This window comes from Lipomyces doorenjongii, assembly GCF_038497915.1.
Source record: "Lipomyces doorenjongii strain NRRL Y-27504 unplaced genomic scaffold V1508scaffold_93, whole genome shotgun sequence".
NCBI classification, from domain to species: Eukaryota; Fungi; Ascomycota; class Lipomycetes; order Lipomycetales; family Lipomycetaceae; genus Lipomyces; species Lipomyces doorenjongii.
In genome coordinates, this window is record NW_027118160.1 from 25,715 (window position 1) to 49,747 (window position 24,033).

At 46.3% G+C, this 24,033-nt stretch overlaps 8 protein-coding genes across 8 annotated transcripts; 4 read left to right on the plus strand and 4 right to left on the minus strand.

The window, feature by feature from the left end:
* Nucleotides 1-217: 217 nt before the first annotated feature.
* On the plus strand, nt 218-2,805 carry V1508DRAFT_406666 (uncharacterized protein; the record flags this gene model as incomplete). Its single annotated transcript, XM_066938791.1, has 5 exons — nt 218-331; nt 385-399; nt 457-569; nt 624-2,613; nt 2,641-2,805. 5 exons carry the CDS (start codon nt 218-220, stop codon nt 2,803-2,805), a joined length of 2,397 nt encoding a protein of 798 aa, XP_066792939.1.
* Nucleotides 2,806-3,793: 988 nt separating this feature from the next.
* Nucleotides 3,794-6,448, plus strand: V1508DRAFT_426196 (peptidase M24, structural domain-containing protein). The gene is made up of 10 exons (XM_066941535.1): nt 3,794-3,956; nt 4,007-4,538; nt 4,626-4,790; nt 4,844-4,876; nt 4,932-5,056; nt 5,109-5,513; nt 5,568-5,611; nt 5,662-5,695; nt 5,755-5,970; nt 6,025-6,448. The coding sequence occupies exons 2-10, from the start codon at nt 4,289-4,291 to the stop codon at nt 6,322-6,324; spliced, it is 1,572 nt and encodes a 523-aa protein (XP_066792940.1). The 5' UTR covers nt 3,794-3,956; nt 4,007-4,288; the 3' UTR covers nt 6,325-6,448.
* On the minus strand, nt 6,385-8,390 carry V1508DRAFT_376841 (spinocerebellar ataxia type 10 protein domain-containing protein). Its single transcript, XM_066937606.1, has 6 exons — nt 8,027-8,390; nt 7,791-7,967; nt 7,683-7,741; nt 7,433-7,634; nt 6,681-7,381; nt 6,385-6,627 (listed from the first exon to the last, which is right to left on the minus strand). Exons 1-6 carry the CDS (start codon nt 8,170-8,172, stop codon nt 6,446-6,448), a joined length of 1,467 nt encoding a protein of 488 aa, XP_066792941.1. The 5' UTR covers nt 8,173-8,390; the 3' UTR covers nt 6,385-6,445.
* A 126-nt stretch (nt 8,391-8,516) lies between these two features.
* Nucleotides 8,517-10,275, minus strand: V1508DRAFT_426207 (uncharacterized protein). Its single transcript, XM_066941536.1, has 4 exons — nt 10,047-10,275; nt 9,872-9,994; nt 8,830-9,816; nt 8,517-8,766 (listed from the first exon to the last, which is right to left on the minus strand). Exons 1-4 carry the CDS (start codon nt 10,236-10,238, stop codon nt 8,725-8,727), a joined length of 1,344 nt encoding a protein of 447 aa, XP_066792942.1. The 5' UTR covers nt 10,239-10,275; the 3' UTR covers nt 8,517-8,724.
* Nucleotides 10,276-10,421: 146 nt separating this feature from the next.
* Nucleotides 10,422-14,316, plus strand: V1508DRAFT_426214 (uncharacterized protein). The gene is made up of 4 exons (XM_066941537.1): nt 10,422-13,446; nt 13,505-13,675; nt 13,727-13,862; nt 13,920-14,316. The coding sequence occupies exons 1-4, from the start codon at nt 10,493-10,495 to the stop codon at nt 13,926-13,928; spliced, it is 3,270 nt and encodes a 1,089-aa protein (XP_066792943.1). The 5' UTR covers nt 10,422-10,492; the 3' UTR covers nt 13,929-14,316.
* Nucleotides 14,317-14,707: 391 nt separating this feature from the next.
* Nucleotides 14,708-16,731, minus strand: V1508DRAFT_400295 (Tht1-like nuclear fusion protein-domain-containing protein; the record flags this gene model as incomplete). Its single annotated transcript, XM_066938319.1, has 7 exons — nt 14,708-14,777; nt 14,833-15,046; nt 15,099-15,450; nt 15,514-15,575; nt 15,639-15,783; nt 15,828-16,141; nt 16,191-16,731. 7 exons carry the CDS (start codon nt 16,729-16,731, stop codon nt 14,708-14,710), a joined length of 1,698 nt encoding a protein of 565 aa, XP_066792944.1.
* A 1,393-nt stretch (nt 16,732-18,124) lies between these two features.
* Nucleotides 18,125-19,090, minus strand: V1508DRAFT_458109 (uncharacterized protein; the record flags this gene model as incomplete). Its single annotated transcript, XM_066942706.1, has 3 exons — nt 18,125-18,482; nt 18,541-18,869; nt 18,991-19,090. 3 exons carry the CDS (start codon nt 19,088-19,090, stop codon nt 18,216-18,218), a joined length of 696 nt encoding a protein of 231 aa, XP_066792945.1. The 3' UTR covers nt 18,125-18,215.
* Nucleotides 19,091-20,826: 1,736 nt separating this feature from the next.
* V1508DRAFT_458110 (uncharacterized protein) lies at nt 20,827-22,607 on the plus strand (the record flags this gene model as incomplete). The annotated part of the gene is made up of 6 exons (XM_066942707.1): nt 20,827-20,952; nt 20,985-21,547; nt 21,616-21,754; nt 21,808-22,053; nt 22,081-22,383; nt 22,434-22,607. The coding sequence occupies 6 exons, from the start codon at nt 20,830-20,832 to the stop codon at nt 22,605-22,607; spliced, it is 1,548 nt and encodes a 515-aa protein (XP_066792946.1).
* Between the last annotated feature and the right edge of the window lie 1,426 nt (nt 22,608-24,033).

The following is a 24,033-nucleotide window of genomic DNA, read 5'->3' on the forward strand; positions in this document are numbered from 1 at the left end:
CCACTCGCAACCACCACTCCTCCCATCCGCTCCTGCTCCTGCAGTTCAACTCTATAATCTTCAACTACTAACTTGGTCCTCTCCTGCTCTCATCTGGGGCTCGTCCCGCATGGCCACTGTGCCTTCGCCGTTTCCACAAGAGTTTTCCCCGTTCTCGACTGCGCTGCCCCACCAAGTTCTCGACAAAACCCACCACTACAGACCCCCATCCCCCGTCATGACCGTCCAGCCCGGTCCAACCCAAGTCGCTGTACCACAACTCCAGACGTCGCCAGTCTCGGACTCGACCCTGCCTCGCAAACGATCTAAGGTCTCGCGAGCTTGTGATGAGGTGTGTAGATGTTGAACTCAATTACGGCTCTTGCTAATCATTTCCCGCTCTAGTGCCGGCGAAAGAAGGTGAATAACATCTTGATATAATTCCAAGTTAAATATCGATGGCTGACAGGATACCAGATTCGATGCGACGCGACGCCCGACGGTGGTCTCGAACAGTGCTCTTCCTGTCAACGCTTAGGCGAGAAGTGCTCCTTCAGTCGTATCCCAATGAAGCGTGGTCCAAGTAAAGGGTGAGATCACTTTTTTGTTTTGAATCCACAGGATCTTGGCTGAACTCGCTATAGCTATATCAAGGAACTCGAGGACAGGCTAAATTCACTCGAAAACTCGTTTTCTTCCGGCGAAGTCCCTACTTCTCGTCGCAATAGCGCCATCTCCGAGGTCCGCACCTCCAACGATTCGTCCTCCGGAAACCCAAGCGGACACAAGGCTAGTATAAGTAGCACCGGCAGCAATAACTATCCGGCAGATTCCCCAAGTTCGCAATACAGTTCCTCATACACTTTCGGCTACCAGACAGTCGGCTCTCCTCGAACTGTCATCCCAGAACAGCCGGTGCTACGGACAGACTCGATTAGTTCGCTACCTCTTCCTCAGCCGTCACAGAATTCTCACCAGGCTTTGTTAAATTCTCCGACATTAAATCCAGGTGGTCAGTCACTCGCTGGCCAGCGGAAACGCGCATTTTCGAGCACCGCCGAATACAGTAATGAAATCAACAGACCGATGGCACCACTAAAATCGCCTTTCTCGAGTAGCTCTACAGAGCGACTTCCGTCGATAGATTCATTCAAGTTCGAGTCAGGTTCGCAGCTGCCCCCTCTGCAGGGGTCAACCGGTTCAAGTGTAGTGGATGAGCCGGCTCCCCCATATATGGCCCCACCAAACGGACCGAATCATTACTGGAAGCCTCCTTATGAGACAGGTGGCAGTCGGTTGGTCGGCGGATCGACAGCAACTGAAAACGCAAGTCCCCGAGCATCCGTTCGAAGTGGAGTTCAACAGCCGCTGTCCACTTCTATCCATGTGCCGGCGTCGCAGACTCCGCCTCTGCAGCGGCATTCCATTGGAACTGGAATGATGGGTGCGTATGAGTCTGGTAAAAAAAGTGCGGGCCATCGCTCCGCTACAGATTCATCGTTCCCGTTTACATGGGATGAGGATGCTGTTGATGCCTACTACCGGCATATTCATCCCATCTTTCCCATACTTGCTCAATCTCGGTCACGGTTACGATCTCGTCTTGTTGCTACGACTTCGCCGATCCGAAATGCGTGTCTGCATGCGTTATATGCGCTCATCCGCGGCAAGGTTTCACCACATCGCGGCGAGCAGGATTGGCAGCGCGCAATTCAACACCTATCAGACGCGCAAAAGGATAATTCCAAGCTTCCGCTTGCATCGTCGTTGATCACAGTCCAGGCGATGGTCCTACTTGCTCTTGAAACCGACAATCACGGTTCGGCGGCACTGGACGGCGTTCTTCGCTCTCCATCTTACTGGCTCGGTGCCGCGATCGGTCTGGCTCACTCACTCCGTCTCCACGTGACATCGGCATTGCTACCAGAGTCATCGTCTTCGCCTTCTCCTGATGACTCAGACCTCGACTCTGATGTACGATTGAGTCGGCGAATCTATTTAGTGGTCTGCATGATAGATCGATGGCAGGCTGCTTCGCTCTCGCTTCCGTTGCAAATTCCAGATCGTGCCATTCATCTCGTAGCGGACGACCACATCACTTTGACAACCGTCCCATACCACCTTATCCGTCTCTCACTGGTTCTTGGACACGTTTTTGAGTCAAGTGCCTTCACTGATGAAATAATATCGGCCTCGCGACATCAGTATATCGCTACGGTATTGCGAGGTGAGTTGGAACGAGTACGAGAATCGGTTGAGGAAGTGTGGGATGCGAAACCAGAGCTGGAGATTGTATACTGGCATATCAAGCTAGCTATCTTGCGGCTCCTACAGGTCCCAGATCCGCATGCTCTGCTTGGTCCGGCTACTAGGATTACTGGATTTTTGGTACCGCGGATGAAGAATGCATACGCTGCATCAAGCTCTTTGTCGACTTCTAATCCTGCAGAGACTATATCGCAAGTTGCCCAGGCTTGGCTGTCGCCGCTGGATCACCACTTTCTTGCTCTCGCTGTCGCAACCCTCCTCGACCTTACTGAAATTCATGAGACACGCGACGATGCCTGGCGATCGCTGAATATGATTCTCGATGCCCTGCCACTCACCATGGAGCCAGCAAGATGGGAAGCCTGTGTGCGTCATGCGATCGAAGCCCGGAAGCGCACATCGGCAGTCAGTACGAGTAGTAGCGCCGGATCGTCGTCTGGACTAGAACGTCTAGCTGCTGTCGCCGTCGGAGAGGCGACTGGTGCCGGTGGAATGCGTATGGTTGCCGAGACCATCAAACTGAGACGACTAGGATATCTGGGATATCTTGTCTGTTAAATAAAATATGACGTGTACAATTTATATTATTATCTTTGTATTAATTTTTCCGAAAAAGTGTGTGATATTGGAAATTTGGTAGGTCAGTTTGTTGGACTAGGGTATCTTTTCCGCTGGTGTTTGACGTTAGGCGAATCAATATCGGGTATTGTTCAATATTTTGTATACAGATCTATATCTTTGGGTATGTTTTTTTAAAAAAGTACTTTGTAATTAGTGTTTTTCAGCAGAGTTGCGTTGATATTATTGATCCCGAATCGGGTTTTGCCAAGTTCATCAATATCGTTTAGTTTCTGTGGGTAACATTGGGAGTTGAACGACATGTTTAAAATAGTGTCTTGTACTACTATCTTGACTATGTCACGCTTGAGCACACCTATGCTATATTGAAACAGTATGCGTACATAACGAAGCGGCAACATTGCGTAATACTCTGTAGCCATCTAGTCTCTTTTCCAAACTGTCGTCTCCCACTGACATGCTGCCTTGGCGCCAGTCGTCAGCGAAGACAAGCCCCCAAGGAATTATTGCGTTTCTCTATTGATGCATGCTTGGCCTTATAAAACGGCCACAATGAAGATATACGGTCCGAGGAAAGAGGGGATTGCACTTGACACAACCCAAAATCGAACGTCACTGAACTCAATGCATCACTGTGAACGGTGTGAGCGGGGGACAAACATATCGATGAACATGACTTCATGGATGTCCATGCCGGCGACTAGAAGTTGGCCTTGAGGTTCATCATTTTGTGGAAATGGTTGTCTAGTGATGTCATCAGCTGCAGCGAGGTAGCCGAGAGGATGCAAACGAACAGAATCTCAAAAACGATGTCCAAATGACCATAGCATGCTCCTGATGGCGATTGAGCTTTGGTAGGGAGCTTCCACTGGTTGGTCTATATCCAGCGTGATCCGACATTTGCATGCTAACTGGACCCCGACTTACCATCGGAATTTAGCCCATGGTTGATTGCGGCTGTTGTACCGCAACCTCGAGATGAGCTGCGATGAGCGACGAACAAAAGAATGAAAAGATAAAGTCAAATTCCCGCCCAGCCTGTGACAGTGTCCAGTCTTGGAAAAAAAGTTGCCGGTCCAGAAGAAGACGAGACGTAGCGTTGTTGGAAAGCATGGCCACCAAATAAGCGCGTATTCTAAATTTATGAATTCCCGCATTGTTCTTTACTAACTGAGAGTAGCCTTTCCTGTGCATTCGTACTATCTTAGTGACTTTCGATTCATACGAATTTCAAATAGAATCTCCTCGTTCTGGTGACTCGAAATTCATTCATCCTCCTGGCTCTAGCATCTGTAAACTCTGATGACTTGAGCGGCGTTCACTACTGACGCTTTCGCGAGGGGCTAAATCCAGAATGAGAAAACAACCCCACGGCGAATGACACCAACAACTAGGGATAGGATCAATCATTATACTTCACAGCATTCTTCTGACACGGCGTTCGACTAAATTTAAAGGCAACATGATGCGCCAATGCACGAGACATTGTCGGTCTTCCCACATTGCCGGCATATCAGCACTAGATCTCCTCTCAACCAACACTACATTAAAATGCAGTGGCATCCTTAATTTAAGTAGTACGCGCGGTATAGTACCGATATACCGACGACAATGCCATCCTGAAATTCGGGACCGACGGGGGTACGCCGTGCAAACCGGATTTGGACAACCTACATTCGAAACGCGACCCCACATGCTAAAAGAAGGCGAACGTGAGTGCTCGCCTCTTTTTCTTTTGATTATCTCCAAATTATCAGAGGTAGAATTAGACTATTGACAATTTCTTCGTCGGAAGTTAGTGACCCCGGGAATTTCGGCGCTAGAATATCATTTTCGAAGGCACAAGCTAATAGAGCAATTACCCGTTGGTGCCGCCGCCATTTTAGTTGGTAATGAGATTAAGTATAGATCTGGTGCGGTATTTTACGAATTCCATCAGAATCCGGATTTCTTCTACTTATCTGGTACGTGAATTAAGGCTACTGTATGATGAGTTCCTGTCCTGACTGTGGTATAGGATTTAATGAGCCTAGAGCGGTCATGGTAATTGGTGTGTCAAAGATCGTTGCAGTCAATGGACTGGGTCTAACATGATTACAAATAAGAAAAACCTATTGAGAACAATTATACATTCCATCTCTATGTGCAGCCTAAAGACGAGCGGAAGGAGCTATGGGAAGGTCCACGTACAGGTGTCAACGGTGCTCTCGAAATGTTCAACGCGGACGAGGTCAGTTGGTACTCTCGTTAGAAATTGCGTTGCTGCTAATATTGGGACAAAGGCTGGTGATATCAAGTTTATTAGAAAATGCTTAGATGACATTATTGCCCGAGCGAAGTCAATTTATATGGACATTGCCCCGGCCAACAGCGAAATCGCGAGTTTCTTCCATCCGCACGTACGACGAGAGACAATGGAAGTGAATATCCTCGAGCTCATTAAATATCACAAGAAAGAGACGACATTGCGTCCATTAACTCGCATCGTGCAGAGCCTGAGAGCAGTCAAGTCTGAGGCGGAGTTAAAAGTCATGCAGAAGGCGGGAAAAATTTCGGGGCGGGCGATTACGAGAGCTTATGGACGCCGGTTCACGAAGGAGGCTGATTTGAATGCGTATTTGGATTATGCGTTTAGAATTGGTGGGTGCGAAAAGTCGGCTTATGTGCCCGTAGTCGCGGGGGGGAAGGTACATAAGTATTACTGTATACTGAGGGACCGCCGCGGGTGCTGACTCATCCAGAACGCTTTAGGGATCCATTACACGAGGAATGACGATGTCCTGAAGTACGTTCGTCAATTGTAGTGATAGAATATGGCTCACATATTGACACTAGTGACGGCGAAATGGTTCTGATTGATGCTGGTGGAGTAAGTTTGCAATCTATAATGAAATCTTGTCTGACCTGCCAATTCTAAGTCTGTTACAGCAATACGGCGGCTATTGTGCAGATATCTCGCGCGCGTGGCCAGTAAACGGCAAATTCACTGAGCCGCAGAAAGATCTGTACGACGCTGTCTTGAACGTCCAGAAAGAATGCATTAAACTCGCCACCACATCAAATTCTCTGGAAACCATCCATCGTTCATCTGTCGATTTATTCGCCGTCGAATTGCGCAACATCGGATTTGATACCAGCTTAAGTGTGCGTCTCATGAGTGTAAAGTTCTAGCTGGGTTAAAGGTAACAGAGAATCTAGGAAATTAACTCAATTCTCTATCCCCACTATGTGGGTCATCATCTTGGTTTGGACGTCCATGACTGTCCAGACCAATCACGACGACAGAACCTGAAGAGGGGCAATGTCATCACCATTGAACCAGGTATCTACGTTCCTGTGGATAACCCTAAATTCCCAAAATATTTTTGTGGTATAGGTATCCGCATTGAGGATAACGTGTATATCCATGACGATTCACCGATCGTAACGAGCGGAGAGGCCGCAAAGGAGATAAAAGACATCGAGTACGCTTGCGCAGCGGCCTGGGAGGACATATGAACAAAAGTGCATGTGTGCATACTTGTAGATTATTTGCTCCTCATGCTAATTGATAACAAAAGCTCATTATCGATGTAGATATCTATTAGTTTCTGTACATATTATATTCTACTTTCAAGTCCTATTTCACATCTTTTCGCTTCAACGACACTTTGCCATTGATAATCTGTGTTTCGTAGCCGGCTTCCTCCAACGCATCCGTGGTGACTGGTTCTCTGGCTTCCAGACTTGCGACAAATGTTTGATTTTCTTCGTTATTGTCGAGTAGGCCCTTGATGCATAATACAGCATACTCTCGAATAACTAAAGACGTCAGTCAGATCTCATCACGTCGATACAACTATATCACAACTTACATGGATTACTGTCATCAATGTTGCAATGTGATAGAATCACGGGCAGTCCACCGAATTCCCGGATCTGATCCTGGACTTTCCGATCACCTTGTACTAATATGCCCAGTATTCCAATTAATTTTTGCTTCAGGGACGGAAACTCATAGGACGGTATTTGATCATCAGGATTGCCAGATTTCAGTGTCCGTCGAGGAATCAAATCATCGCTTCGCCGTAACAAATCCAGAAATTGGGGAACCGCATTAAGCTCCACCATGAAAGACTTCGAATTTGCTGATAATGATATCAGGCTCGTAATGCATTCCATTACATCGAGGATGAATAGTTCTAATCGTTTCGCTTCAATGTTGTCTATTTTCTTCGTCATAACTTGCACTATTAGAGGCTTGCATTCGCAAAACAAGTCATTGTGCAGAAATTCGGAGAGGCCAAGCTGATTTTCGCATGTGACAACTACATTCTTAGCCGTCAAATACGCGTCCAGTATCCTCATAAGTGTAACTTGGCGTTCGGATGGAATGTCAGCTGGGTCTGACGCAGTCTTGTAAACGTGTGGGAAATAGCCATGACGAATTAGGCTTTCAAATATAGAATACGCGAGTTCGAAATTATTATGATCCTCGTTTTTCTTCCAGGCGCCGACTTTGTCAAGGGTGTTGATTAGGAGGATGGGGCCGCCTGACGACTTCAATAATTTTGCACTGGATGAGTTCGTCAGTACACATTACAATGTCATTAAATTTATGACTTACCTTCGATCTGCTGACGATCTGATTGATCCAGCAATAAATACCAGAAGCGCCATGTACGAATCGTCATCGAGACCACTTAGAACCTTGTTGAGTGTTGGTTCGTCATACTTGCTTAAGAACTCCGTCCACAATTTCTGCGTGATATTATCATTTGACGCGCACATGTTGACCATGGTCTTTAAGCATGGCGCACAAAGAGAATCTATGGCAAGTTAGGCTTTAAAGACTTTAATATTGCCTCTTAACGTACTCTTTATGCACTCATCGTCAGCCAAAATGCAAAAGAGTTCATTCTTCATATAGTGAGATCTGGAATCCATTACTAAATAACCCTTCCTGCGGTTGCAATCGTACGTACGCAGATTGCTGAGCTAGCGGTCCAGCTGTCAATAAATTCATCGAGAAGGTAAGAACCGCGCGCATCAGCCTATCTCTCCTGCTCAACTCTTCCGCGCTCCGGGCTGTCAAAGTCCGCAGTCCAGACAAAACCGATGATATTGATCTCCATATGTCTTCCGATTGTCCAAAAGTAGTTCTACATATTAGTTAGTCAAAGTTTACATAGAAGATTTCACAATTGCTATTGTCACGTACCTGGAATCGGTGTCATGCAGTAAATGAGCAATACGTGAAATCGATCCATCAAACGCCGATTGGTGCTTAAGGACTACTGCTCCGTTGTCTTGGTCCGTTGGAGTAAGGCTATGTAGAAATGAAACAACTTCTTGCGGTGTTACCATTTATGGAATGATCTCAACAGCGCACTGTCAATACTGATCTTGCTAAGGCTTGGAAACAGAGACGAGGGCTTGAAACCGAAACTCCTTCGGCGCAATTTTCTTACGTAACAAAAGTGAGAGCAAAAATCTCTATCGGTAGTCTGCGTCAAAACGAGATGAAAGGCATGTAATGTACCTTTTGAGAATCAACAGATTTTGGAGTAATCGAATAAACTCGGAGTTTGGTACATTTGAAGTTTAACTCCGGTAGTTAGTGAATTTACAAATGAAATTCCAAGCTCTCTTGTGTTATCAGTTCCTACAAGTCTACAAAAATTATAAAAAATTCCGTACCGAAATCTGGCCTTGATCGAAATACAATTTGATTTATTAATGAATGATTTAACAACCACATATTAGAGAATTGCGGTACAACGTCGCAATACGTTTAAAGTATCTGAGAATCCAAACCTTGCAATCAAAACCAAGACTAGCAACAGAGTTTGATAATTCAAGTTCAGCTTCTAATATACAGCGGATGTAAGCAAATTAGCAAAGTGTATCGATTCGCTATTACGGATTCGAAGTCTTTAGAACTCGGCTGACTTGATCCAGCTATGTATGAAATAGTCAGTACGCCTGCCGTGCATAAGAAGTAGGGAATCATGATATACTAACTAAGATCGTAAACGTCGGATCCTTCAAACACTCGACAATCATATTTTCTATTTCTTTATCGTCAAGCCCAGCGATATTTCTGTCTTCAATATTCCCCTTCCGCTCCAACATCGGAATATTCCTAGCAGAATAATCAGCTGAACTTATAGGCAGTTCTATGCACGATGGCCTCTTCTTCTGACAGTCATCTCGGACTGAGTTCTCGCTTCGTGATACAGGACTGTCAATTGTATTTGTAGATGTATTAGAGGCTGACACGTACGACGAATCCGTTGACTTCGATGGAGAATAAGCCAATGGTGTCGTGATCCTGGGAGGTGATCGTGGAATTATCGGCATGTCAGTCACTGGTCTATACACAGGCCCAATATTCAGCAGCCCATTAGTGACAGTGAAATTTGATTCATATTCTCTCGGAGTGGACAGATAGGAACTATGACCAGCGGCGTGCACCGAGGACACTGTGCTAGCCGCCGGCGCAAATGTCCACTGAGAATCAAAATTGGACTGCGAAAGCGCTCGATTATCGTTAAGATTCGCATTGTTTCCCATATTCTCATCACGCTGTGTTACATTCTTTGACAAGCTTGGAGTGACGCAGACTCGGCCCGCTGCATGGATTGAGGATAGCGTACCAGCCCCAGATGTCTGAGCCAACTGAGTGTCGCGATCGAGCTGCAAAGGCATAGAATTGCCACTAAAATTGGGACTATTTCCGATATTTCCTTCAGACTGCGTCAAATATTGTGACCCGTAGGAAGGCATGGAGGTCAAAGAGCTCGGCAAATAGCTTCGACTCGAAGCGGATTGCGAACATCCTTCCGTCACACTTGCTGCGGATTGTTGCGTACTGCTTATCATACTGTGACTTCCTGATGTGGAAGACAGGCCCGACGCACCTTTAATTAAACAGCCGTACTTTTCAAATTGGCGAAGACACGCGGCAAATAATTCGTCATTAGCAAATCTGATCTGGAAGCGCCGAATCTGACATTATTCCCGTAAGTACATTTTAAAGATTGCATAGTAATGTAACCAATACCATAATCTGCCCATATGGTTCTCTATATGCATATTTAATTCCGATGCATGGTGACCGAACTATCACAGTGAGAGGTGATTGGGATAAATTGAGCTTCCCAATAGCTGCAACATCCACGTTTTCCTACACCCGCAAATTAGTGTTGCACTATTGCTCAGTACTCCCAAGAACTAACTAGAATTTCACTTCTCCACATGACTTTGATCCGCACTACCTCGCTGACTGTTGGGTCAAAGGCGATAACCAGCGAGTCACGATAGGGCGAATGTGTCCACGGAATGGACTTCGACGACGGCCCATTATTGAAAGGTACTTTGCAATATGAATGCTTTTGAATTGGAAATGATTCTATGTCCCTTACAGACATAATGCCGTCGTTCGCGGATAATGGCAATGACTGCTCTGTATGATATTTTGATGACCTAAATGTTCTAACGCGTTCAATCAGCTGGTAGCAGTCACGTGACTAAATTTAAATCGCCTCCACGCTCTCGCCATTTTTAAGGTTCTTTCGAACGAACAACCCCGGCGCCATCAAAAATTTCGTCCTCTTTATCTTCACCGGCTCCGATTCTACTTTATCCCACAGCCACATCTGTTCTTGCAACAGGCCAATTCACGATGGTTGCTGCACTGCCTACGAAGTCCATCTCGGTGCCCGACTCTTACGTTAGCTCGACTTCAATTGCGTTCCCGTTTCCGGTCTCAGAAGACATATCTGCTCTTGATGGACCTACATACGTCGTTCCTCAGACATTGGTGGAATTAAGCAATTACGCTGTTGCAGATGCCATTTTTACTTACTCGCCGGAGACATTCGACCTCGATAATGGAGTCGCTCTCTGGAATGCTGCCGAACAAGCTAATGGTTTCGGAGTAGTTCCTCTCCTAAGCCGTCTTGAGACTCGCGCGGGGGCTGGTTCTCTGCCATTAGGTTATATCCTCTCGTCCAATCTTCAGAGAAAGTTCGATCAGGCACCTAGAGCTGTCCTTGCGTCTTCAGGATCTCTTCCAGCTTTGGCTCCTATCCTCAATGAACTCTCATACTTGTCAACCTTCCCGTCGCCTATTACGTTCAGTGTCGCAGCTATAGACTACTCGCCCGTTTCCGGTGCCTATGTTCCCGACTATGTCACCGCATTTACCACCGCTCGGGAGTCTGGCCTTGCCCTGGTTGCATCTTCCAGAGTCAGCGAACTGCAGCATATGTCATTGTACGCGTCGTTGTTAGCCACGGTTATGCCGTCTGTCCACTTGTACGACGGTCTTCGTCTTTCCCGCGAAAGCCAGAGAGTCGTTGATGTTCTGGGCGTCAAAAGAATACAGGATATCTTTGAGAGAGTCTTGACTTCTCAGGATGCCACTTTCCATCGTGGCGACTCTATCTCCCGGGCCTCTAGGCTTCTCACTTCGTTGAACGCCGAGCTCGGAACTTCGTACAGACCATTCGAGTATGATGGTCACGACCAGCCTGATGTTGTCCTGGTTATTCTCGGTTCTTCTGAGTCTGCTATTGCTACCGATGTCGCTTTGAAACTTTCAGATGCAGGTGAGCGGGTAGGTGTTTTGACTGTTCGTGTGGCTGCTCCATTCGCAGAGTCTCAGTTCCTCAATGCCCTACCCCGTTCGACCAAGCAAGTTCTTGTCTTCGGTCAAGTCTACAGCCAACAGGAAGTCGATGACCCTGCTGTGCACTCGGCTCTCCATAGCGATGTTTTTGCAGCTGTTATCATGTCCTCCGTGTTCCCTGTTGGTGCTCGTCCCCAGCTCGTTGACTTCAAGTACACTCGTGAGCAGGCGTTCACTCCGAAAAACTTCGTTTGGATTTATGAGCAGCTTCTCAGAGGTGTCCCCGCTGTTGCCACCATTCCAGACATCGTCCTAGCCAACAGTTTCTCTACTATCACATCCTTCAACTTGCTTCATAGCCAGGATGTGTCTCAGTTCATCTTCTGGTCTCCGGATGACAGTGTGTTTGCATATGCTCCCGCTAAACTTGCTCAGCTTTTCTCTCTTGACTCTAACCGAAACACCGGATACATTTCTACGTTTGATAACCAGGCTCTTGCGGGCATTGTCCAGTCGGAACTTCGTTCGTCTAAACGAGCCATTGACGCTAGTTTCTCAGTCACGAATTCGAAAGTTGTCGTCGTTAATGATGACAAGATCTTCTCCAGCTATAACGTCGTTGACTCTCTTGGATATGGCGGCGCTCTCTTGATCAACACTGGTTCCAGGCTCGAAGATCTCGCTGAGAAGATTCCGGTGGAGATTAAGAAATTGTTGATCGACAAGGCTATTGTCGTCTACACAATTAATCTAAATGAGGCTACGGATGCCGAGGACAAGACTTTTGCTAGTATCGCTGCACAGCTCGCATTCCTAGCTGTTGCTGAGCCGTCCGAACCAGTTGAGACTTACCTTGGAAAGCTTGCATCCCTCAACTTCCCTGGAGAAGAAAAGCATGTCGCCAAAATTTCAGAAATTTCTGAGAAGGTTCAGAGCTTGCTTACGAAGGCCGAAGTCCCCACTACGTGGGACATCAAGGTTGATGAGAAGCAGATTGCACTTCCCGTTTTTCCAGTCTCTGACAGCTTTACTGCGAACGAGGAGAAGTTCACCGAGGAACCAGAGCCTGAGTTGGAGTCTTGGCAGACTGCGGCTAAACATTTATCGTTCAAGGAGGCATTCGATTATAAATCCGAGTTGCGTCCAGATCTTCCTGTCAAGAACTTCGTCGCCAAAGTTCAAGAGCTCAAGCGTCTTACTCCGTTATCGTACGATCGAAATATTTTCCATATCGAGTTTGACATTACCGGCACTGGTTTGAAGTACGAAATCGGTGAGGCTCTTGGTATTCACGGTCAGAATGACAAGGAGCTTGTTGAGAAATTTATCCACTCTTATGGTCTTGATGCAGAGGCGCTTGTCTTGACGCCCACGAGAGATGACCCTGAGCGTTTCGAGTATAGAACTGTGTTCCAGGTTATTCTTGAGGATCTCGATATTTTCGGAAAGACACCAAAGAAGTTCTACGAGTCTCTCGCTGAGTATGCTAAGGATGAGAAGCAGAAAGCACATCTTCTCAAGCTCGCTAGTGCTGAAGGTGCCGAAGAGTTTAAGAAGAGGTCTGACGAGGACACGCTTACGTACGCCGATGTCTTACAGGAATTTGACTCTGCTCATCCCCCGTTCGAGACCCTCATCAAACTTGTCAATCCTCTCAAGCGTCGCGAGTATTCCATTGCTTCCTCTCAGAAAGTGCACCCGAATGCGGTCCATTTGCTCATCGTCGTCGTTGATTGGGTCGATAACATGGGTCGTAAGCGTTACGGTCAGTGTTCTCGCTACATCTCACAGCTCAAGATTGGCTCCGAGGTCGTCGTGTCAGTGAAGCCCTCCGTCATGAAGCTTCCACCTTCACCCAAGCAGCCAATTATCATGAGCGGACTCGGTACTGGTCTAGCGCCATTCAAGGCGTTTGTTGAGGAGAAGGCGTACCAGAAAGCCCAGGGCAAGGATATCGGTGACATTTTCTTGTATCTTGGTTCTCGTCACCAGAAGGAGGAGTACTTGTGCGTATACTGCATTAGCACTATTACAACGTTTCGAGCATTGTCTAATGAGCTCTAGGTACGGCGAGTTCTGGGAAGCTCATATGGCGGCCGGTATCGTCACCCATATCGGTGCAGCGTTCAGTCGCGACCAGCCCCAGAAGATTTACATCCAGGATCGTATGCGTGAGTCGCTCGACAAGTTGGTGCCGGCGTACGTTCAGCAGGAGGGTGTCTTCTATCTTTGCGGGTGAGTACATTTGCATCCGGAGTAGTTCTGGCAGTTGCTGATAAATTACAGCCCTACTTGGCCTGTTCCTGATGTCACTGCTGTTTTGGAGGACGTTATCGCCAAGGATGCCGCAAATAAGGGCACCAAGGTCGACACAGCAAAGGAAATAGAAGAACTTAAGGAGAAGAGCCGATATATTTTGGAGGTATGCGTTAATTTTGGTATTCTTCGAAGATATCGTTCTCTTGACTAACTTTGGTAGGTCTATTAAATTGCTGAGCATAATTTATTGCATCAGTTTTTTTCAATTCTTAGATTGCATGTGGTTACGATTTTGGTCGCGATTTTCTGCGGCAATGCTGGATTAATGAGTAATGAGCATGCTGGCGATATATGTCGTGTGGTAGATTGTGTGTGTAGAATGATAGACATGAAATCTGATTTTCCAATGATATTTAGAGTCAGAGTAGGATAGTTGCAGATCACACATTTTATCGCTATATTATCCAGATTATGGCGGCGCTGTGGCTCTGGAAATAGTTACTGTAGCTTATGTCTATACAGTAGAATGCCGTTAGTACGATGTAATGTGTACAGCACCAGCCACCTCATATCGGCTTAGCGAGGCACTAAACTTGTTTAGGGAGGCAATCGTCATAGGGAACTGATTCTTAACCAATTTTTGGAATTACGGCACCAGATTTTATCGCTATATCGGTGATTGAGTATCGTTATAGCGAGGTTTGACTGTAGATAGAATTGGTCAATTCCAGCCACACACCATGGCTAAAAACTGAGAACTGCCCTACATAAGCTCCCATTGCGTAGGCGATCTAGAACCTAAATGTATCAGATTTACAGTCACGCTTCGGTTTTAATCGAAGTGATTCGAGCATATGTGGCAAGTGTAGTGATGACTGTCGGTTGTCTTCCCCTTTAATGTTGCGTGGCACCTACAGTACAGTGGGGTTATAGATGTAGCAAAATATAGCTGAATTTGTTAACACTACTTCAAACTATCGTCACACTCGACACGAGCATCTGACTGACTCAATAGTACAGCACTCCTTCTGGTGAATTTGGACGGATTTCGTCGCGAGAGCTACTTGGACGTCGTCTCCTGTTTGTCAAATTATTAGCTCGTAGGAGTATTATTAGTTGGCACTTCTATTTACCTTCTTATGTTCCTGGCCTTCGCCTGAGATCGAGAGTGTAGCCACCAACAGGCGTACGTGAACAGTCCAAAAATGCCTGCCGCTATCGCAACTCCCGGGATGAATACATGCGGTGGTGTCCGAATAACGTATCGAGGAATCAGGACAAGATCCCTCAAATTCATATCCAATTGGAACGGGCGAATTCCGTATACAAATATCATAAGCACAATGCCTAATTGCCAAATTAGTAAAAGTCCTAATAGAAACTATACCAGATGAAGTACCATATTTGACGACGATATTTTTAGATAAGAATATCAAAACGCAAATGGACGATAGAAATAATCGGGTTCCAGTGCTCGTTCTTAAACGCAAAAAGGTACTCTCCGCAGCCTCAACACTTGACATAAATCTCTGCAGCGTTGACTCAACGCCTTCAAAAGTGTCCTTCACACGCTGAGTGGCGGCTTCAGATTGTGTAGTGATGCTGGAGATGCCCTGCTCTGCTGAGTCCTTCAGATTGAGCACAAGGTCGGCCATTTCTGATGCAACTCGATGGCTTTCATGCAGTCGATCTATCATTAGTCCTTGACCTTGTATCATATTTTCCAAACGTATCCGTTCAGCAAGGATGAACTGCTCCATATATTTCAAGACGGACGTTAGTAATTAATGGTGCATAATCTCCCACTAACTTACCTGTTGTTCGGAAATAAGGGACGAGTCCTTTGACGTATTACTTAAACTCAGCGAAACTTCCGCTAAAATTTCTCTGATGTAAAATAAGATGTTAGGAGTGTAAGACAATCATAGTCTGATGTTACTTATCATTGTATAGTTAGCCAAAGTGCTCTCAACGAATGATGCCATATGACTTTTCATAGCCATTGTATAAGCTTCAGCTGCTCCAAATGACGTTTCCATTGAACTTTTCAAAGACGTTGATAACTGGAACAAGCCACTTGAATCCTAGAATAGTCAGTGACTTTTCTTAATGCATGAATGGTACAGACTCTCTTCAGACGCGTGACTATAGAACCTGACATGTCATCTAGCGCCATAGCTTTTGCAATACTAGATTCCAAAAGTGACATCATAGTCTTAGTCTGACTCTCCAGCTGATTGGTTGACTTGGCGGATAATTTCTCAATATTCTTTCCAAGAGCTAAGATGTTAGACTCCAAGTCGGACAGCACCTGAGTCCATGACGCGGTGAAATTTCTAATTGACTTTCCCTCTAAATCAATTTCGACAAGCTGATCACGCAATACATGCAATGCGTGTGCTTGAATAGCAGTTATGTTCTGATGTAGACGGATGACTTCCTCTATGGTAATTTATTAGACCCATTCTCCAGATATATGACATTCGGTAACCTTTTTCATGATTCTTGCGCTCGGCAAGACAGATCGTTGCAATAGATCTGAAATTCCCACTAAAAGACGTCCAAAATTGAGGAGAAGCCTCCAAATCTTTCAGACACGACTGTCGATTTAAGTGCTCATTAAGATCAGAGGAGCAGGATCTAGGTGATTGGACATGAGCAGCCGAGAGTTCGCACAAAGTGAGCCGGATCGCAAACGTTACTCGCTCATCCGTTGTCAAAATCTCACAAGATGGCAATATTACCGCAAGCATATTTCGGAAGCAAGAGGGAGGAGGAGCGAGCTCGCACAGTTTGCTAAATACCACATGCAGTCCGTCATCATCATCGAACCCTTCTCCGCTGTTGCCTAACAAACATGGTGAAAATGAATCCAGTATTGACGCCACGGAGTCTTCAAGACTATAAGTTTCGTCGTGAGATAGCCTGACTTCAGCGGCATGTGGGGTGACATCGGTTTTTGGCGATCCGAACACACGGAACGCGGCCGAGACGGGCAGGCAATATATGATCACAATTCGTAACCAGGCCATCTAATGTAGACTGGGATCATCTTGGCCGTAGAACAGTGAATTTCCATTCCGGTTTAAATATAATGCTCTCCTCAGGAAGCTGGCGTCGGTCGTGCAACATCGCGTCTGGAATGGGTTGTACGACAACATACCTGGAGTTGTCGCCAAACTTCACGCGCTGAAAACAATTACTGGATCCGGAGAGTACTTGGCGTTAATAAAAGTCTTTATTACAGGGCCCGATCGTTATGACTTTCCCACAGATGACCCAATTATAAACCTTGAAGATCATGGTTTGGACATTGGCGCACAGCGTATATTTACAAGCGATGCCCCGCTGTATACTTGCAGCGAGCAGTAGGTTCAGCAAACTTAGGGGGATATTAATAAGATTAAACTAACTAACTATTTAGTATTCATTTTAATTGGCGAGTCACAGATGGTCCTCGACCGTTGGGCCTGAGTAAAACATTTTGCTAGCGTTTTGTGACAACTTAGCCGAGAAAACGTTACCTTCGAATAATAAGCTACCTGCAGTGACCACAACTGGACTTCTAGATACACAGCCAAAGCGTTGTCGGCACATGCCAGTTGCTTCGCCAGCTGCCCACATCCGTATCCTTCTGTCATCCTCGTAGATTCCTGACGTTCTACTTATCTATTAATAATTAGTGGAGTAGATGAAGCTGCCACCTTGATTATGTCCGCAAGCAATTCTGGCTCTTGTTCGTCGTTGTTCGTCCACATCCTTTACCTGCGGCCCGGTTGCCCTACCTGCCACGCTCAACCAAGGCTGCCTGATCGGACCATGGTATTGATGCCCCTTACTGCCTCTCCATAACAGCTCATATTAACCCGTCCGTCCAGTGTCGGCGTCACAGCGCATCTCAATGACCCGGCTAACCGACGCAAGCTATGGCTCAAATTGGCTGGATGCCACTCGTGTTGCGGCGGCATCGTACCCGAATTATAATTAGGACTAAGCAGCTTATCAATAGCAACAGTAAACGAAATAATTTACTTGACAATTGATCGCCGAGTGGACTGTCAGAATAACCCGAGTGTTGCGTAACAAATCAACTGCTCTCGGCAGTGAGAATATACCACAACATGAGTTATCCAGTACTCTGATGATAGAGCTTCACCTCGCGTCGCATGGTACAGACGCCAAGTGGTGGCCCAACTCTGCTACATAGAATGAGCGAGCAACTCTAGACCGATAGCGCGAGACCTTACTTGAGACTTCCTCATAACCGATTAGTCCAAGAAATGAGAACCCTTGTTGTCGGGGGATAGTTCTGTTCTGGAACTGTAAGCCACTGCGCAATTATCTAACCAAGGTCAATCAATATATGACAGCATTATCTCAACTCAAATCGAACCACCTATTACGAACTCAGGTTGGATTACAGATGTAATATTTATATATCTATTGCCTAATTTCTTAGGGACAGCGACTGTAATACTTTTATAACATTCAAATTCTCTATTTGCTCATCTCTCTCTTATGCCATCTCATACGCCGAGGTAGATCCCACATGACGAATCTTTGCCATCCCCGAAAACTTGTGCATTAGGAGTCCCGTCGCTGTCAGTACGCCTAGGACGACAAACTCCATGACGACGTCCATGCCCAGGTAGATCTTCCAATCACCTGTCAAAGTACTAAACTTGTTCGCTGACGAAGAGGAAAAGGCGTAGAGAAGCGAATAAATAATTCTTACGCACAAAAAAGGTAGAGCAATTGTGATGCCTACAGTGAGCATATTATGCTCACCGTGGAGGTTCCCGAATCGTAGAAAAATACAGCGACAGAAATGTCAATATGACAAATACTGCGGTGATGAGGAGTATGGACACGCGGGAGAGCGTATGTCCAGTGTTATACGTGCCGTAGTTGGAAAGTTCTACAGCTCCTACCACTCCCAATACAACTGCTGTTGTTAACGCTAGTCGAACAATACGTAGCAAGTTGGTAAGAATCGCAGGTATCGTATCGTTAAATATTAGCCCCGCACTAGTCGTGAGGAATTCAAGCGTGGCGAGGAGAAGGGGTGTCAGCGCTATGTTGCTCACTGTCATTTCTGCAACGATTATGCCCGTGGACGGATCTGAAGATTCCTCGACAACGATTACCAGTGCTGATGCGACGATGCGGACTGAGAAAGGTAAGCAACATTTCGCGAATTAGACGGATGCTGATAGATAATGGATCCACTCACATATGCCGAAACTACAGATAAGCCCACCCTTCTTTGCGTTTGAAGCCATGGTGCAGACAGTTGAACACGGAAATGACCAGAGCAATACTGTACACGACAATCTCCGCGATCGCAATATATCCGTGAGGACTTAATCCCGGCGTGGGAAGTTCTGCCATATTCAAAGCGGCACTCGAAGTTCTAGCTTTCGCTGTGGCCCAAGCTACTTATGACAAGCCTTCACGCTAAAGATGGCAACCGTAGGTCTGAACAAAAGAGTGAGATAAGTCTGCGGAGGCTTGCCTACACGGCTGTATTTGAACTCCGGAAGAGCAGCAGTAAAATCCTAGAAACGAGGCGGTGTATGGTGCGTCACCATTTAATGGTCCTCCCGACTCGCTGGCAGGACATTGGATACTTAGTACCATGGTTCCAATACCCTACTGATAATAATATACTGTAGGGATGGCAGGAGCGCAAAAGATGCGAGCCCGCGCCTCCTCCAGTCTGCGCAGCACTTTTTGACAGGTAAAGAAAATGCGTGGAAAAAAAGCTCTTCCAGGGATGCGGCTCGCGATTCACGAAGTTCATTGCGAAGAGGAACTCAAAGCGTCAATAATTCCGAGATCCGAGTCACCGCGCGGCTCACAAATGGTGAATACGCCCATTGTCTTGGCGCTTGTCAAAGCTTGGCAAGTTCGGCCGATGTCGTCATTGGCCGAGCTAGAGCCACTTCGAAAAGGGATTACACCGCCAATCAAAACTGTATTACTGAAGTTGAACATTTACATCTTTATTTGCCAATATCGTATACGGTCGAGCCGCGTTACGAGAAAATACTCTTCTCCGTTACAATCGAACTAAGTCTGCTGAGCAGGCGGAAGTGTAGTCGGTGCTAAAACCGCCGCATTAGGTTGGCCCTGACGTTGGGTAGTCTTCGGTAGATTCATATTCCAAGAGAGGTGCGTCGCACACTGCCACCAGGCATTGACACGGCCTAGCCGCGGCTTGATGAATGTTGCTTAATACGCATAGGTATCATTGTGATGCGATTGTCTGGCCCTTCTGTTATAAGCCACCAGCTATAAATGGATAACTTTCGCATTTCACTCTGTCAGGTACAGGAATAGTGCGGCGGCTGGTGTACAAATGAGCGAGAATGGAGCAGATTTGGGCTCCCCAATTAAGTTTTGCAAGGAAGCAAAATCCAGCAAAAATCGGAAGACCTTAATTGCGAACGAAAGAGTGTCATGATAGCAGAGTCACTGAAAATAGAAGCCGCTGTAATATTTGTCAAACTCACTACTTTCTGTTTCTTTACACTTTCGCAGGATAGATACGTTTACATCATTCCTAAATATTCGCAGTAAGCAATCAACTACAATATTATTCCTCGCTCTTTTTTCGCGAACGTACCGTGGCGGGCCACACGAGTGATCGGACCCCAGCGATGCGATAGGCTTGAATTTGAGAGCTGATTAAGTTATGAGCCGTTTCCTTTCCTAATTTCGCGTCGTCCAAAAGTCCGAGAAACACCCTAATCAAGGCTAGCGCAATGTCGTCAAACCAAGACCTCCTGCACAAATTGCACCGCCAACCTTCGTGATGGCAACCATCGCCTCGGGCTCAAATTGGTATTCCAAATAGAGATGCGCCGATGACTTGGCCGTTGTGTTTGGTACCGTGACACGCGTGTATATGGGTCTCCAATTTATTTTATGCAGATTCTTGTCGCCCGCTCCGGAAAATAAGTTTCTGACCGTCCACTACCATTCGGTACATTCGTGAAGGCCGGCGTCCCAGGTGGAAGTAAAGGGTGTCTGACATGTTGAAGGCGTAAGATCAAGGTGAATGCCGTTATCTAATTATACTTGCAACTCTGACACGAATATAGTGCGATCTCCAAACTCCGGTCTGCATGCAATGCGTAAAGTCGCGGCGGCAGTGCTCTGGTCCTAACCTCAACAAGGAAAGTTGCACTTTTCAGAAGAGAGAGAGACGAATGCCTGTTGCACACAGAAACAACATGCAGGATTTAGCTGTCTCGAGAAATTTCAGCCGGACCGGCAAGAGCATGAACACAAGGCGGTCATAGTGTCAGGTACTGCTGGCCAACTTAAGATCGATCTGGGCGATGACTGTATGGGTTTGCCGAATAGACCAACTTCGACTTCGGACGATCCGAAACGGCCACCATCTGCTATTTTGAAGTCTACAGGGGAATCTAGTTTGCCATCAATATCGAGGTCAGAAGATATGCCAATCAAAGTGGTTCTCTCAGTTCTCGATCAATTGGCACTGAAGAAAGATGTCTCTGGGCCTGGGCATGTGCATGGCAGCCCAGAGGAAGTTACTATTGAATGTAACTTTAGCATCGCGTCTGCCACCCTTGCGATGGATGATGTTTACTTTCAAAATATACTCTCCAGCTTTATGGATAATTTCCATGGGGGATTCAGTTCTTGGATAACATTTATGCCAAGCTTCGTGTGCTCCACATCTCCGGCGCTAAAATATGCGTCCAGAGCGGCTGTGGTGGGACATTATTCACGTGTTAGACCTAACCGTTGTCTACAGCTTTTTGGCGCACAGCTTTACTCACAAGCACTTCGTCACCAAAACCATGCAGCGTCATCGTCAAGCGCGACGATGACATAATTACATCTGGTCTCCTGCTTGGAATCTATGAAATTTTCTACGGCAGTCCTAATGATGCATGGAGCAAGCTTATGAAAGGTTGCCTCACCTTATACGAACTTCGAGGTCCACATTCTTTCAAGGCTGGATATTCAGCTACTCTCTTTCAGTCAGCTCGAACAATACTCACAGTATATGTCCTTGCCGTTAGTACCAATTCCTTCCTTGCAGGCCCAGACTGGCTTAGCATTCCATTGAGACTACGCCAGAAAAGCCACCTCATCAGACTTTGAACGATATTCTGCTCTGCATTCCAAAATATCAGAATGTGATATTGTCATTCCGATCCAAATCACAAAGGAGACAGAAGCTGGCAGTCGAACAACGCATGGCAGCCGCAGCAGCTTTCATTGGCTTAGAAGAACTGCGACTGAGGTTGGATAAATGGCTGATCTCTTACAAGCAGCTCATTTCGGGGATTGAAAGCGACGATCTACCGGACAGTGTATTATGAACCTCAAACTACTATAAGAAATGTGATGTGAATGCCACAAATGAACAGTGGGTATCTACGCACCTTTTCAAGCCACCTCTAATCTTTGTTAATAATTCTGTCGCGAGCTTAATTCCGCTGGATTACGCGGCGCTAGGAATTATCCAGAGAGCTCAATGCCTAGCTTACGATTGTGCGCAGGAATCACAATTACCTCGTGACTGTGCCTTTAGAAGATATGAAAGCCTCACCGAATCTCTAGTTGCTCGGTATAATCGTTTGATTTGTCAGTCAGTGGAATACGTGGTTAGCAGTCATCCCGCAATTGAAGCGTTGTATATGGTATATCCTTTGAAAATTGCCCATTGCTTTTTAAAGGATCCGCTGGAAAGTACTGGGCGTTTAAGTGGTGTAAGAAACTGGACAAGATGTTCGGATTTGGAATATTGATGCAACAGGTCGAAGACGATGGCCGCGACGATTTCATCGCACGTACGGTGGACTCGCTACCTACGTGCGCCCTTTGTGGCGAAAAGCTGCGTTCAAGATGGGCAGAATCTACTTGAGCTATGCCCTGAGAGCAAAAGTAAATAATTATTGGAACCTCATGTTGTTCAGTTGTATATTTTGGGTACATATACATAGCTCGGATGTCATTCGCAGTCGAGGTTGCAAAACGTATATTGTTCAGGCTTGGCTGGTACGTCCAGGATTTCAGTTACGGTTGGAAGCCTGTCAAAAGACGCACCGCAACCGCCTGAGAGATCAAGAGCCCAGAAACCAAGACTTCTGGCAGACTACCGTTGTCCTTCTCGAGCAGCATTCAGGCCGCAATAGCTCCTAGAAACGGGAATTCATTTTAAACGTCCCGAAGTTCCTCAGTGACAAGAGAGAAAGCTCCTAAAATATGACTTGCTCGGCGCTGGCCTACTCAGAGCCGCACCCCTCGCAATCGCCCAAAACTCTGTTTCGTACATGTTAACTTTCTTCGTACCCCGAAGAAATGTTATGAGCGCAAACTGATCACCATCACAGGCGATAACGCCTAACGCCGGCAACAATGAAAGCATGATATCAGCATTGTATGAAAGTCTTCGAAGAAAATATGGACACGCCGTTCGCTTTCGGGGCCCAGACAGCTATATTCGTTGTTTAGCGCATATTCTCAATTTAATTGTGTGCGACATACTCCATGCTTTGAAGTCCGGTAATGCTGGAGAAGCTTGTGCAATGTGCGACAGCTTGAGCAATCGAGAAGCGAAGCACTCTCCTTTGCGGACCAAGGTGCCCTGGATCCTTGCGCTATGAATTGATCGAAGCCCGCAAAGACGTCAGAAATGGAAAGACGTGTGCAAATTCTTGATCTGCCGGACAAATTCATTGAATACGACGTCGACACTCGCTGGAATTCAACATTTCGGATGTTGAGCGATGGCTTGCAAGCGAGGACACAAATAAACAAGTTCCTGCAGCTGCCAAGCGACCTCCCCATGCCGTGCTTCAGTGATTGAGTCAGTGACTACTGACAAAAACTGGCTGTTCGACTGGGGGAAGGTGCACCGAATCGAATTCCCGCGGATGGCAGCCGCGCCTAGAGACTATCTAGCCCTTCCTTCGTCAGAAGTTGCAGTTGAGAGGCTGTTCAACAGCGGAAGGGATTTGCTGGGCCTACGCAGACACTCCCTAAGTGCGGACACCATGAGGAAGCTTGTTTTATTAAAGGATATGTACGACAACGAGGAAGGTCTTTAATGCATTTTTTACATTATTATATTTTACATGTGCGAAGCTTGATTTGATGAGGGATATGTGGCAACGAGGAATTTTTTTAGTCAATTCTTAAATTATTATATTTTATGCGTGCGAATATTGCGAATAATTACGAACAATGTTTTTTATTAGGGCTGTTGCGAATGCGAATATTCGCAGATATCCGCAATATTCGTTATTCGTATTCGCAATCCAAAACAGTGCGAATAATATTCGCTAATT

What these genes read in the sequence shown, in the direction of transcription:
- V1508DRAFT_376841 (XM_066937606.1), bottom strand. Translation starts at nt 8,172, where the DNA reads ATGGTAACACCGCAAGAAGTTGTTTCATTTCTACATAGCCTTACTCCA. An exon ending in CTGCATGACACCGATTCCAG is followed by an intron (nt 7,968 to 8,026) that starts GTACGTGACAAT and finishes ACTAATATGTAG; the next exon opens with AACTACTTTTGGACAATCGG. An exon ending in CATTGATGACAGTAATCCAT is followed by an intron (nt 6,628 to 6,680) that starts GTAAGTTGTGAT and finishes TGACGTCTTTAG; the next exon opens with TTATTCGAGAGTATGCTGTA.
- V1508DRAFT_426214 (XM_066941537.1), top strand. Translation starts at nt 10,493, where the DNA reads ATGGTTGCTGCACTGCCTACGAAGTCCATCTCGGTGCCCGACTCTTAC. An exon ending in CACCAGAAGGAGGAGTACTT is followed by an intron (nt 13,447 to 13,504) that starts GTGCGTATACTG and finishes AATGAGCTCTAG; the next exon opens with GTACGGCGAGTTCTGGGAAG. An exon ending in GGTGTCTTCTATCTTTGCGG is followed by an intron (nt 13,676 to 13,726) that starts GTGAGTACATTT and finishes GATAAATTACAG; the next exon opens with CCCTACTTGGCCTGTTCCTG.
- V1508DRAFT_426196 (XM_066941535.1), top strand. Translation starts at nt 4,289, where the DNA reads ATGATGCGCCAATGCACGAGACATTGTCGGTCTTCCCACATTGCCGGC. An exon ending in CATGCTAAAAGAAGGCGAAC is followed by an intron (nt 4,539 to 4,625) that starts GTGAGTGCTCGC and finishes GTCGGAAGTTAG; the next exon opens with TGACCCCGGGAATTTCGGCG. An exon ending in AGGAATGACGATGTCCTGAA is followed by an intron (nt 5,612 to 5,661) that starts GTACGTTCGTCA and finishes TATTGACACTAG; the next exon opens with TGACGGCGAAATGGTTCTGA.
- V1508DRAFT_426207 (XM_066941536.1), bottom strand. Translation starts at nt 10,238, where the DNA reads ATGTCTGTAAGGGACATAGAATCATTTCCAATTCAAAAGCATTCATAT. An exon ending in TGTGGAGAAGTGAAATTCTA is followed by an intron (nt 9,995 to 10,046) that starts GTTAGTTCTTGG and finishes TTGCGGGTGTAG; the next exon opens with GAAAACGTGGATGTTGCAGC. An exon ending in AACCATATGGGCAGATTATG is followed by an intron (nt 9,817 to 9,871) that starts GTATTGGTTACA and finishes GAATAATGTCAG; the next exon opens with ATTCGGCGCTTCCAGATCAG.